At 29.7% G+C, this 14,677-nt stretch overlaps 1 protein-coding gene across 2 annotated transcripts in view; it reads left to right on the plus strand.

Moving 5' to 3' along the window:
• The window catches only part of svp (COUP transcription factor 2), a 30,862-nt gene extending 16,626 nt beyond the window's left edge, over positions 1 to 14,236 (plus strand). The window contains exons 5-6 of one of the 2 annotated variants that reach the window (XM_070637036.1): positions 12,491 to 12,648; positions 12,715 to 14,236. In XM_070637036.1, the coding sequence (XP_070493137.1) occupies positions 12,491 to 12,648; positions 12,715 to 12,831 (275 nt within the window). In that variant the 3' untranslated portion in view covers positions 12,832 to 14,236. The remainder of the gene's footprint in view (positions 1 to 12,490; positions 12,649 to 12,714) is intronic. The other variant, XM_070637037.1, reaches the window with a different exon arrangement.
• The last annotated feature ends 441 nt before the right edge of the window (positions 14,237 to 14,677 follow it).

The raw sequence follows: 14,677 nt of genomic DNA on the forward strand, positions 1-14,677 counted from the left end.
ACTTTCGCACAAGTTAGGATTGGGAATACATACAAAAAGGACAACGTATAAATAAAATATGATTAAATTCGATTGAAATTACAAAAAAAATGTTATAAATGTCTTTTTTATTTTCGCTATTTGTTAAATGGGAAGAGTTTCGCCCGATCAGCACATATTAAATGTTGTCAACATGGATCTGATACGTTAGTATATCAAGAGTTAAGTGACAGTCAATAAGCAAATTGGGTAGTTTTTGCCGTATGATTGCTACTTGAGAACTTGATTTCTGAGGTTTCAGTGCATTGTTGGGTACGTTTGAATGTGTGCCGGTCGGGTTTCTGCTTTGTTGTTTTTCTCCTTCGCAAAAGTCACATACATACAAATCTGTAACTCTAAATAGCGTGCAAGGTTCACTCTTCTTATATATATATATATATATATATATATATTTTTATTTTTTAAAGATTTATAAGCATAAAAATCGCATACTAAAATTTTTTGCACTAAAGTTGGAATTCATTTAAAGCAATGAACACATGCAATAAAAGTGTGAAATATTCATTTAACGCTCATCATAATATTTATGAATTTACCTTTGAGATATAAAAATTTATACTTTTCATCTCTTCCACTTTTCAATTTCTTTTCATCGTTTTCGTATTTAATTCTTTTTATAATTTGATAATAAAAATGTCAAGTCGATATACTGAATATACTTCATTTTACTAATCTTATATTATATTCTGATACTAGTAATTAAATCTGAGTATATAATTTTATTTATTTAAGTATACTTGGAATTCTCTTCTTTATACATTGAGCATCGTTAAAATAGTCACAAATTATATACAATTTTTAAGCCACTAAAAATCATTCAATAGCCATGAAGTCATTTTAAGCGGATAACATGAGTGTCTACAGAATTTATTGAATGTTGATGTTCTCACATACTTAAAATTATAGATTAAATGAATGAAAGATCATAGCCTTAGAAATGGCGTTTTTCCGATGCTTCGTAACGTCTTGTATGGTCTTGGCTATTTTTGAGCATCCTCAAGAACTGTTACAAATATGCAAACCTTTTTTTTTTTTTTTTTTTTTTTTTAAAATAAAAATCCTATGGGGATTTTTATTATTTATTCATCCTTCCTCTTAAATCGAGCGACAACGTTACATAAAAGAACTCTTAAAGCGCTACGATTTTTAAACTTAACAATAATTCTTAAATCTATATTATGGACATATAAGCTCAAGTATACAGCACATAACCTAATTGCAGTATTGATGTGTAGTAGCTAATCTGGCAACTCCATTAGGTTCGGTTTTAATGTAAGCTCTCGTTCCAATTATTCAGTTAATTATAATGCATCCAGGTCCGTTCCATAAAAGCTCTCTGCGATGAATTTACGGCTCTCGTTTCTTTTATCATTCCAACTACATCAATCATGACCCGTTCTATCATTTTACGTTGCCTAATTCTTAGTTCCCGTCAATAAACTGCTACACTTAAGAAGCCGAAGTATCTAAACTTCCGAAAAACCACTAGGTCGGTGATGAGATTCGAACCCTGGAGTTCAAAACTCATTACCAACTTTCGTGACCCGCACCTTGCAAAGTGAGCTATCAAGGCACATTTGCTTCTTAAACCTACTGTATTTCTCGAATTATTCAGAAGGTGACACATTATAACGCAATTTAAAAAAAAGTTCTTCTTTAAGTCACACAATCCGGTGAAATGCTGTAGGGCTTAGACGAAAAAACAGTTCCATTTTCTAAAATCACTCAAAAGTATAAAAAACGACTTCTGTTAAATAATCTGAGTAACAAAACACAAAAAGGCAACATAAATACAGCTTCTAGTTCTATTCCAGTTCAATAATTAACAATTTAAGATATTAATTTTAATTTTTTTCGAATTTTTGAGAATATTTTTGTTGTTGTAAACTTCGAAAAATTTGTATAGAAAAATTGAAAATTTTCTTAACGTTTTTACAAAAAAACATTAATTTAACTACTTTAAACAGGTTTTAGGCTAACTTTTGATACTTCACAACGTAGAGCACTGAAAAATGAACTAGTACGACTAATTTTTGTTCCTTAGAACTCATTATTCATAAAATTTGAAGCATTTTTGTCGAAAAATTCGGATTAAGTAACAAATTTTCAGTGTCAGAAATCGAGTTTGTTTTTGAAATTTTGGCTTAATTATAATGTTTTATTAAACATATTATACGTCAAAATGTTCGTTTTCAAAAACCATACAGGATAAACTATTTAAATATTACCATAAATATCCAGGAAAAGAGAAAAAAGCGAATTACATCACATTTCTGACACTGAATTTTCGAACGACTAAGCCCTGTAAAAATATGACAAAATATGCCTTCAGGGCAACTGCGAGTCTTACCGTTAATACGTTTAACCAACTGTGCCTTAGCAAACACAGTGTGTTGTTTGGTATTTAGAGTTTGTTGCCAAACTTTTTGCTGCACACAAGAGATGGAGTAGTGATCCGAGTGGACAAGAATACGTCATAACTACTTAGGGCATCTCATTGTTTGTAGAGTGAACGGCCCTTTACTATCAAGTCAATGTCCAGTTCTGACGTAATTTTATTGTCTCGGAAGGAGCGTGTCGCGGAGTATAGTTTGAGTAGCACTGCATTAATAAGTTTTGAAGAGTATAAAATAATTATCATTAAAATCAAAGCCAAAATGTCAGGATTAAAAATTCCAAATTTGTCTAAAAAATTCTAAGTGAATAATGACAGAAATACATTTACTGTAAGTTTTGATTACAATATGACTCTGTGCTCTAAAATTTATTAAATGAAAATAAAGCGAAGAATTTGTATAAAGGGTTAACAATTTATGAGAGGGTGTCATGTTATTATTATTGTTACCGATGTTTACTTTTGTGCCATGTTACACTTTAACCCCTTTTTACTCTTATAAAACCACCATAATATAATTTAATCATCATAAAACAAAAATGTTTAAATGAGCAAATTTGTCTTTATATGCGGTATATGTGAAACAGGAATCTTTTGATGCTTCTATTTTAATGTCACGGAGAAGTCGGTAAGGAGGTGATAAAAATTTAATGATCATCTGATACTTTTAAGTGTAGACTAAAGGGTAGCAGTTTCATAAAATGCTTTAAAGAATAATTTATTAAGTAAGATTCAATTTTACATTCTTTTAATAAATCATTAGCGAGCACCTTAAGTTTTGAAGTAAATGATAGAAACTTTTACTTCAGTATCAAATTCACCATTTGTAAATGTACAGACATCATCCACCCTTTAGTCAGGAATCAGAAAACATCCTCTTAAAACAACTCCGCATCTTTATTATCGCATATTCACTCTGACGCCTTTGTTAGTGGATATTAAACAATCATCACATAAAAATTTAATCTATCAATTTGTCCACTATAGAGCTCAAGTCAATTGAATATTGTGGATTTTTGGATGTTATAGGCAAACTCATGCATTTTATTAAGACTCTCCCGAATAGGACAAGTCAGTTAATCGATCCAAAATCTGACACCAGACCAGCGTGACCTTGGCAAGGTGTCGATTAACTGATTTTTCCTATTCGGGTTTATACATTTCAATTAATAAAGAAGGGCAAAGCTCTTCTTGGTAATTTAGAATTCCAATTGTGCGTCTTGACAGAGCGTTGTCCCCAAATTGTCAATTTCAACTTGTTTAATCCATTTTGAGCGGTTTTCTGATGTTACAAAAAAATTATCAACATTGGAAAAAATTTACACAGCTCCATTCACACGATATACATTCTCCTAGCAAACAACCGTCTATTTTTTGCATTGTGTCAAGTCAACACTGAGTAAACATGAAAATGATCCGATAATTTTTTTCTGCATTTATTTTGATGTTGCTGTATGGAAAAAAGCAGAGTTTTTTTTTTATTCTCAAATATTTACCCTCGATATGTCTAGGAAGAACTCCCCAATTTTTTTATTTGATTTTATTTGCCTGGTAATGAACAATTGAACAAATGTGGATAAAAACACGCATTGAGTCTAAAAAAAATAATCTCGTATGATGCTCTTGTCACAAGAATATGATAATCTGTGATTCAATGACAATGCGACTGCTCTAGTATTAACTTAAATTATGCCATAAAATAAATTCTGATTTAATTAGGTACTAGTGTGCAAAATTAAGCATTTCAATTTCAAAATAGACAGCAAATAATATAAAAAATCAGACTTTAAAAATAGAAAATACCTAATCAAGTCACAAAGCAGTTGATTAATTCACTATAAATTACAGCAACGCATGTCAAAGTGGCAAAAGATCAGATCATGTAAATTGTCATTTTCCTCAATTCATTCAACGCTAAACATCACTTCTATATCTCGTTTTTTCTATCATTCGCGATGAAAATCATGAACAATTTTTTATGGACATAAATTTCTGTTGACGCACTACATGGTTTCATTTTACAGAAGTTGAGGCGGGAAACTAATATTAGGAATGCAAATGATCAGAAAGAAATAATAAATTCCATCCGAAATATCTATAGATTTTGCTGTCTATTATCAATACCATCCCGAGCGACACACATGAAGACGGGGTCACCACGGAGCTTTTAAGGCTCCACTAAATCAAACGGAAGCCACCGATTTTTGGCACTCCTTAAGTCTTCTTGTGGAACATTCTTCATTTGTGTCGCTCGGGCATCACTACTCCAATGTTCTCAGTTTTCTAGAAGTGACTTGAGATTCTGACTACAAATACATTGTCAAAAATTCTAAATATTTTTGTATCATTTCTATGTATGCGTGTGGTCTTTAACATAACTTATCTGCTAAAATTCATTCTTGTTGTCAAATTAAATATTTAACACCTTTTACCGTATTTTGATGCTGATGCCGTGGCACCTCAATAATATTAAATTGAGTATTTTTATTGAACATATAATCAAATCACTGAAGTGGTTTCTAATTTATAGTTATTGTCATTCACACATTCTGTTCGAAATTTCTTTTTATTAATATCATCTTGATTTTCTTGCTTGCTTTTTTGGTCCATAAACTTTTACAAGTTTTTTATTCATTTCTTCTTCGCTTCTTTTTTTTTTATTCTTGCTGCCGTTGTTGTTGTTGTTGATTCTGTTAATTTTTCTAACATATTTCTGATTAAATTAAATGTGGACAATATTCCTTCTGAAAGAGAATTTAGTTGGGCATGGCCGTTTAGAAATTCACACTCAGTAATTTGAAGTTAAAGGCATTTTTCTCCTTAGTTGGACTTTTTAGGATCACTTTTGATAGTTAAAATTGTAGAAATTCATAAAACCAACATTTTGGCATATAATTTGCTATGATTAGTGCTTTAATTAATGCAAAAATTCAAAAAATATCTCAATTACTGAGTGTGAATTTTTGTTCCATTTTTCAAAATTTTTCAGAAAAATTAATAAAAATCGCTAAATTTATGTGTTTATTATGATTTAAATTGTGGGAGCATAAAGAATTTATGTTCCTTTTTAAGATTAGATTACTCTACGGAAGCAAATCATGCTTTAAATTAGTTTAATTAACATAATTAGTAATTTGTTTTTGAAAAAAATTATTTTTTTCCGTTGAAATTTTGAAAAAAAATGGAACGTTATTTGCGGCTAAGCCCAGTTAGAAGAAGCGCATTAAGAATTCAAAGTCAAATTTATTATGTGAAAAAAGTCTTTACAATATTTGCCGCTCTTAAAAATCACTTTTATTCCATAAAATCTATCCAAAAAAACAAGATGCCATAGACAAATGTTATTTTTGCTCACAAAAAAAGAATAAGGAATACAAAAGTAGTAATAATAATCTTAGAAATACATCTTTTGTTATATAATAGAAAAGAATATGCAGATGTCCTTTGAATATCATGACATTCTTTTCCATTATTTGCGTTTACATAATAATGGATTTTTAAAGTCTTTTAAATTCTCTCTATTCTAATGTCAATCGGAAGCCTCTTGAATTTTGTAATAATTTTTGTAAATAAAATTTTGCCTACAAAAAAAATTTAATCAGTGTTCGGTCAGCAGATGTAGATTAATCTTGATTTTTTCCGATTTTTTTCAAGATGCATTCAAAAAAAAATTCAATTAATAATTTTTTGTGATTCGAGAATACAAAGGATTGAAGATTAAATTTTATTCAAAGAGGGGATCCGAACGGTACACATTTAAATGATGTCCACATGGTAGCCAAGCAAATAGTATAATTAGAATGAAGTGCCGTCTACCAATTGGCAGTCACTTGGAAGCTACTAAACAAGTTGAAATCGGCTTGAGCTTGGATTGATTTCGGCTTGCTGAAAATTCATTAAAATTTGCATGCAATTTTTTTCTGTTGACACTTGTAAAGTATAAAAGTTCATTCAAATTTCAATGGTTTTTAAGCGAATTTGACAAAACCAATTTGGCTTCGACCTTTGTCATTAGTTACTTCCCTGCTGTGTGGCCAGTATTTAAGTGCTTGTCGATGGGGGAACATTTAGGTTATTCATTAAAATGCGTTCTCATTGACAATAGATGGCAAATTATCATTCCAAAATGTATCCAATGAAAATGTATGTGACATCATTTATGGATGACTCCATTCTAAGCGGCACAGAAAGGCTCTGTTACAACTCAATGGATAATTTTATAAACACTAAATAGAAGCCACCTTTTTCATTTGTATCACTCGGGAATAACAGGATTCAAATATTAGAGCAGAAGCCTAAAAATTTGTTCCACATTGATTCAATTTATGCTTTGATGACGTTATTTTAAAAGAGCCTTTTCATAAGAAAAACACATAATCTTATTGTCAAGAGAGACTGAAGTAGCATGCCTCTTGTATCTTTCATTTCTTCATTTATTCTTCAAATAAAAATTTCATTTGTTGTAGGAGACACAATTAACAATGTATTGACAACAACAACAACTAAAACGATAAAACCCAAAAAGCACATAAAATGATCAGATTATGTTAAATGGAATTTGTCTACTTTATTTATTACCTCACATTTTTAAGTTGTCTTTTGCTGCTTTTTTTTGCAACAAACAAAATGCTCAGTGGAAACAATAAATATTTTTGATTTTGTATAGGAAATGTAACGTATGGCTTGTGATTCATGTAGTGTGAATCTTCTTTAATGTTAAGAAATATTTTGGAAATATTATCTTTTACATTTCCTATGTCCGCTCGATTGAATGTTGAATTTGTGGAATATATTTGAAGAAGAAAAGTAAACGGAAGTGGAAGGATCAACTCATTGTAATTTTAAATGTGAGATATTTTTGTAAAATTAAATCTCATTTACATAAAACATTGTGAATCTACATAATTTAATTGAATAGAATGGGTTGAAGCTAACACAATATATTCTGGCAACTAATTTGTAGTAAGGATAAAATGCGCTACATTATGGTCCAACTAAGAGCCAATTTCTCATCTTGTTTTATTTCGAGTAATGCAATACAAATGCAAACAATGGAACATATTTAAAATACTTGAATGAACATACATAGCACAAAAAAAAGACAAAAAGAATTTAACATAGTTCATGAACTGAAGAAAAACTTACGCTGCTTTTGTGTCGAGTGTAACTGTGGATATAAATTAATGGCTATTGTGTCTCGAAAAATGATAAAAGAAATCCAACAAAAGCCTCTTTAGTGCAAAACTAATAAACTTCATCTATTGATTTAAGTTTAAAAATAAAGAAATATTTTGACAGATTTTCTGTTTCCTTAAAACATGCTCTGCCTTTTGTATGGATGTATCTATAAATATATGTAACCTTTTCTAGGCTGAGTTATTGTAAATGCTATTTCTTTCGGAAATTTCATTTACTACTTAATGGTTTGTTTCAAAAAATTGCAGCCATTAATTTCTTTGGTTTTGCAACATTTTTCTTGTTCCTTCTTCAGCCAAAAAGAGACGAGAAACAATTCCCTTCACATATATGAAGTGAGCACAAGCATTATTAAATGAGAAGAAAGCAAATATGAAATCGAAATACATAAAAAATAAAATTGAGAAAGACATTAACTTTTTCATCTTACCCTCTGAAGTCTACTCGTGACCGACAAAATGTTGAATTAAATTTATTTTCCTCTCTGTTACTCATTTTCCGTTCATTTTTTGCAAATAGGTGATGATGTCTATAAAATGCTAGAAGCGTTAACATTTCGTATTAAATGCTATTCGCATATAGACTTCCACTAAGTATTAACCACATCTTTATGTATTATACAATTTCACATTTACTTTATCAAACAATCCGGATAAAAAAAATAAAATAAAAAATCATTTGTGATATTGTTTATAGCGTAGGGTGACTTTGGTTATATCCACTCAGTTCTTTTTTTATTCTAGTAATTGAGGGTGATGACGACAATATAAAAAATATATATATTCCGATGTTAATGCATTGCTACTCTTTCCGAAAAACAAAATGTTGTGCAAATTATATGCGGTTAGTTGAGTGTGGTAAAAGTCATGCAAATGTTGCAGTTGGAATTAAATATCAAGTTGATAAGGGACATGATTTTGAAGCATTACTTGCAAGAATTAAACACATACGTGTTGCAAATATAGTTTTGTGGTATATTAACATATTTTTTTCTTTTCATTCCTCAATTCTCACTATATGAATGTGAGTATGTATGTATGGACATGACAAAAGCAGTTCAAGAATCAATGCATTTGAATCAATATAATGAAAAGGGCACAAAAGAAAAGGAGAGATTTATAGTCAAGATACAAAAAAGAAATCAATTTTTTAAGGAAAATCCCTCTCAAAGTGAAAATAAATTTCCACTTCTTTTACTTTTTTATGATACGCCTATTGTGTAGTTAAACGATGACCACACATTGATTTATATTTGCAATTTATCTTATTTTTCTGAAGTCAACATATTAAAGTGAAAATGATTATTTTTTTTTATACTAAGAGTTGTGAGTTAAGATGAAGAACGCTAGAGGCATTCAAAAGATATAAATTTTATTTCTCTTACCATCCATAAGAGAGCCTTAATACATTTTCATAGAAGATGACAACAATAATAATTAAAGATAATTTTCTATGTAATTAATTTAATTAGTTGTGGAGATGGATTAGAAATAATAAGCAGCGTTAAATGTCAGTTAAATAAAATGAACTATGTCTTTCTCCCCAAGTGGGATATACACATAGGTGCATAGTTGGATTTCAATAAAACAACAAAGATACCAACAGCGATGTGCTGATTTCTTATGTCAGGTGTGCACGCATGTGTACGGTTCAATAGATTTAATAATAATAAAAAAAAAATGTTGAATGAACAGATTTTAGCTTCTGGAATTTCTTCATCACTTCTCCATATCTCTCTCATGTGATGTATATTTATTTTTAAAAGCGAATGGAAAAATTTATTTAATCTGAAATTTAAAATACTTGTGTGTTTCTCAAATGAATATTTTAATCTGTTTCCACCACTTAGTTATTTCATAAATCATAAAAAAAAACATGAAGATGTATAAATTTTAAATAGACTTCATATGCACACAAGAAGGGAATCAACGATACTTACGACTTTCAAAACAGGTGGATTTAGTCGATAAAATCATCGCTTTAATATTACTTACTCACTAAAGGAGCTATCAATGTCGATGTCATAAAGATATTTGAGAAATTATTATTATGTTTTCCTAAAATCATCATAAGTCACTTCAGTAAGAGTAACATCTGGTTCCATATCATCTTTAACTCTCTTTGTTAATATACAAAAATTAATTTAAACGATTTTTCTTCAACGTCAATTAGGTATTTTTGTACAACTACAAATTTTTGGATACTGTCAAGAAAAATTAACATAAAATTTTTTTATTGCCATAAATTTTCGAGCGGAATGCTCTGACATCAGCATATAGTCCAATTTAATTCATTCAATTCCAAACGACACAAACCCGAGTGACACAAATGAAGAATTCTTTGCCCCACAGAACTTTAAATGCTCCGCTTAACTTGGTTTTATATCCATTTGGAAGTCGCTTGTGTTTGATGACCATATGCTCCATTTGGTGTTAATAAAAAATGTTCAGCGGAACCTTTAAAGTTCATTTGTGTCGCTCGGGAAGTGAAGACGCTCCGCTAAAACTTATTAATTAACATTAAATGGATGCTTTAACTAGGCAACTATAAAGAAGCCATAAAGTGGTTGAAATACCTAATATGTATCTCCCTGGAATGTAATTGTCCGCTAAAAATGGAAAAATAAACTTTGATTAATTCAAAGGATTTGATCTAACTACACAAAGTTCAGAAATACTTTTTCCGTTTTTACCCGACAATTTCTGAATGGGAAAAGATATTTATTATAATATTATTTAATTGCATTAGTAATATGTAAATGGAAATGTCAATTCAATATGTGAGGTCAGAAATTACACCCGTTGTTTGACATACTGCCATAAAATTGCTATAAAGTGGCAAAAATCATGCCACGAGCAGCACATGGATGAATTGTTCAAGAAATATTCACATTTTTTTTACATTTCATAGACCGGCGGAAAGCTGTACATTTGGAAATAATCAAAAAGATTTAAAAATGTACGAAATAGAATCTGAAATAGATAAGCATAAGTATTAAGTATTGAGTTTTATAATATAAATAGAAATTCACTGTGAAAAAACAAAATAAAATAATCTGTTATGTCGCTACGTCTATCAGACTGACATGGAATTTCGCAACGCAATAAATTTCCATTTAATTTCTTATTTCGTTTACTTTGAAATTTGATTCAATTCAGATCTAAAAAGAAAATATAGAAAAAAATGTGCATCACATAACTTAAACAAAATATTTATTGCTTTAATTGAAAGTAAGGAACAGAAATTGAGAGAAATTTTCTTTATAACATATGGGTGACAAACAAAGTCTTGCCTTGTTTTTTGGAGAAGCAGCATTTTATAAAATTATCTATTAATAGCATTAATCTTGAACTGAGCTCTATTTATTAAATGACACACACATCCAAAAATGGGTATCAATTAAAACAGAACTATGTATATAAGTAATTTAACATGTTGAACTTTAGAGAAATCCAAGTCATTCTTGTCAAGCAGAATTACTTCGATTGAGGTTGCAATAATATTTCATTCAATTTCAATTAACGTTCATTAAATTTCATTAAATTCTTCTGCTACATGTGTTAGTGCCCATATCAATTTTTGTTTTGTTTCTTATATTTTATTTGTCTCTCAAAACAACTCTTTCGTCGCATGAAATATTAAATATTTCCATCATTTTTATTGTAAGTGTATGTTCATCATTTATTCACTCTTTAATGAATTCCATCAAGTTTTTACCAGTATGTTTGATTAATTGAAGCTTCAATTCTATAAATTGATTTCATAAAAAATCATACATATACAGAGTTACGAGATGTATGTAGGACTTGTTAATTACTAATTGTTGTACTATACGTGAAAATATGTATGTTGAGTATACGAAAAGGCAGCGTGATTGAAAATATTCACAATTCCTTGCTATTTATTTACAACTTAATGAGTTGATTAATATGTTCCCGAGTGACGCCTAGTCGGATTTAGAGTCCATGTAGTCGACGAGTGGACAAAAATACGTTATGACTAGTTGAAGGCTAGGTCTAACTCATTATTGTCCACTCGGGGTTTGTAAGAAATGGACCCTTGTGACGCTCGGGCGTATCATTGATCTGATACTCATCATAATAATTCTTTCAAAGAAAAATTTGCTTGCGCAAATTAAAAATATTTAGGTAACGCAAACTAACGAGAAAAATCATTTGCTGATTGTGAATCCTCTCATATTTATTTTATAATTTCATTTAATTAATATTATTTTCTCTCTTTTCAGTTATTAACATCATCTTTATTTGAGCATTATTTAACATTTGATCATATATCATTTAACACTTTTTTTGTTGTTGTTCACTTTCAGTCCTTCCTCATCATTTTATTGTATCCACACAAAAAAATGTTGAAAAGCACTTACCGCACACTTCATTAACATTTTCTGTTTTTATACTTTATGGTTTAATTATAATTAATTTAATTCCAATAACACTTTACTGGTAAACAGTCTATGCATATAATGAACTTCCATGCTGTATAAATTGAGATTTAGTCTATTGTAGGGATCCAAATTTAATTTGGAGAACAAGTTACTAAAGCAGAAAGTAATAAAATAGGAAGAATTTTGGGGTTAAGTCTCAAATTTAAGATTAACCAGGGGTTACTCTAATAAAGGACGGAGACCATTACTTGAACTCAACTTTACTTGCTAAGTTGAAAAATAAATCACAATTACAGCATTGAAGTTCTTTATTAACGAATTAATGACATGCACATATTTCACTAAAGGTGAAAGGTAACAAAATTCTGTGAATAATAAAGAAACAGCACTGACATAAATCAAAATCTATATTTTGCAAACATTTATTTTAAAACTGTCCCTTATTTACTTAATAGATGCATGTGGACTCTCAGATGTATCACATATTGAATCATTACAAGAGAAATCTCAATGTGCTCTTGAAGAGTACTGTAGAACTCAATATCCCAATCAGCCAACTCGATTTGGAAAGCTTCTGCTACGCTTACCATCTCTTAGAACAGTTTCATCACAAGTAAGTTGTAGAATCAAATCCTTTATTTATGTATGAAATTAATTCTTATTCATTGTATCTGAACAGGTTATTGAGCAATTGTTCTTTGTTCGGCTAGTTGGAAAGACTCCAATAGAGACGCTTATCCGCGATATGTTGTTATCAGGAAGCAGTTTTTCATGGCCGTATCTACCATCTATGTGACATACGGGTGCTTTGTGGCGACAATTAGCTACCACTTCTTGATCTACACCTACTATTGCAACTGAACCAGCGACTACTTCAAGCTGCTTCAATTCAACATCGGCAACTACATCCTCTTCAATAATAGATCCATTATTGGGACATTCTGGACTATTTTCATCATCTTCCTCATCATCGCCGTCTGCTACATTTGCAACTGCAAATTCAAGTTTTTATGCTAATTGTTATGCTGCTCTATCAGCTTCTACCTTTTCAAGTACCGTAGGCTCATCGAACATGATGAACGGTATGAACTTTTTTAATTTAAATTCGGCAAACACCACATCAGCGCTTTTTGGATCTGGAAATTCAAGTTCCGCATCATTGTATAAAGATAGTTGCAAATATGGATCATCTGCTCAAAATGAGGAAGAAGAAGATAGTGAGAGATTATTGAATGATGGAAGTACACATGTCAACAAAACAGATTCAAGTAATACGCATAGCTTCAATGAACGATCAACTGAGAATACATCACATGTTGGTGAAGAAAACACCAATTAATTCCTTAAAAAAATTAACTTTTATCTACATATCTTTTTATATTCTATTCTATTCAAGTCTATACTTATAATTTCTACTATTTGAGTTTTCTCCAATCGCAATCAAAACCTATATTTCGTTTCCTTATATGCAAACGTACTTAGTGTCAATTACTTTATATATTTTCTAATGTATCAAAAACATTTAAAAAAGCATTAAATATCAAATTATTGTTCAGATTATAAAAGGGACAGTTCACTTATTACGTGACGCTACAATCGCTTCCCCTTCCGTAACAAAGTCTTTTAAAAAGCTTGACCCCCCTCCTCCTTAGGGCGTTACGTAATAAGTAAATGACCCCAACGAATTTTTGTTTCTTTTCCCATACAGTATAAAGAGTTTTGAGCTGTTGGGGTACAAAAAAAATCATATCAATCTTTAAGAAAAAGAGCAGCAAAATAATAAGAATAGCCCGTCCAGTTGTCTAAATGTTCATGTTTTATTCTCCCTCGTATGTAATCTGAAACAACTTCTCTTGTGCAATCTATTCTCTTAATTTTAATTTTGTGATTCCTTTATTTTATCGTTCTTTTATTAAAACTTAAATTGAAGTCGCTTGCTGCAATGATAAAATAATTGATTGAATCAATTAAATAAACAAAAAAAAATATGAATGAATGAGGAATTCAAAGATTTCAAAATCATTGTAAAATAAAAAAAAAAAGAAGTTTCTTATAGTTATGTAATGTTTTAAAGTCCAAAAATCATACAACAATAAAAAATTATCTATGAATAATATAATTATTATAATAATAATGATTACAAAAAAATATTTATAATAAAAAAACATGAAACGTATGTAGAATCAAATAATCTTTATAAGCAATTTTATTATTCTTAGTAAAAGTTATGAACATAAAGCATATAATAAAAGCGTATGTAATTAGCAAAAAAAAAAATCATTTAGAATTATTGCACTCATCTGATCAAGTCAGTTAGTGATTTAAATTGTGAAAATGATATTAATTTCTTTTTCAAATTATGAGAAATAAAAAAAAATGTCTGGAATACATTCAAAAAGTGTTAAATAAAAATAAAAATTAAAAAATTCAAATCATTTTTTTTTATAAAATTTTAACGTATTTTTTAATTTTAAATTTTCTTTTGCAGTTATTTATTTTTTAAGGAGGGAATTACAGATTTGAGAATAGTTTTGAATAGAAAATTTGTGACAAGAGGAAGGATCGAGCGAAATGAAGGGTCGAGCGATGTAAAGGATTGAGCGAGGTGAAGGGTCGAGCGATGCTCAAAACTTTCTAATGGT

This window comes from Chironomus tepperi, unplaced genomic scaffold (assembly GCF_022539635.2).
Source record: "Chironomus tepperi strain 1889 unplaced genomic scaffold, CSIRO-AGI_Ctep_v1 contig_161, whole genome shotgun sequence".
NCBI classification, from domain to species: Eukaryota; Metazoa; Arthropoda; class Insecta; order Diptera; family Chironomidae; genus Chironomus; species Chironomus tepperi.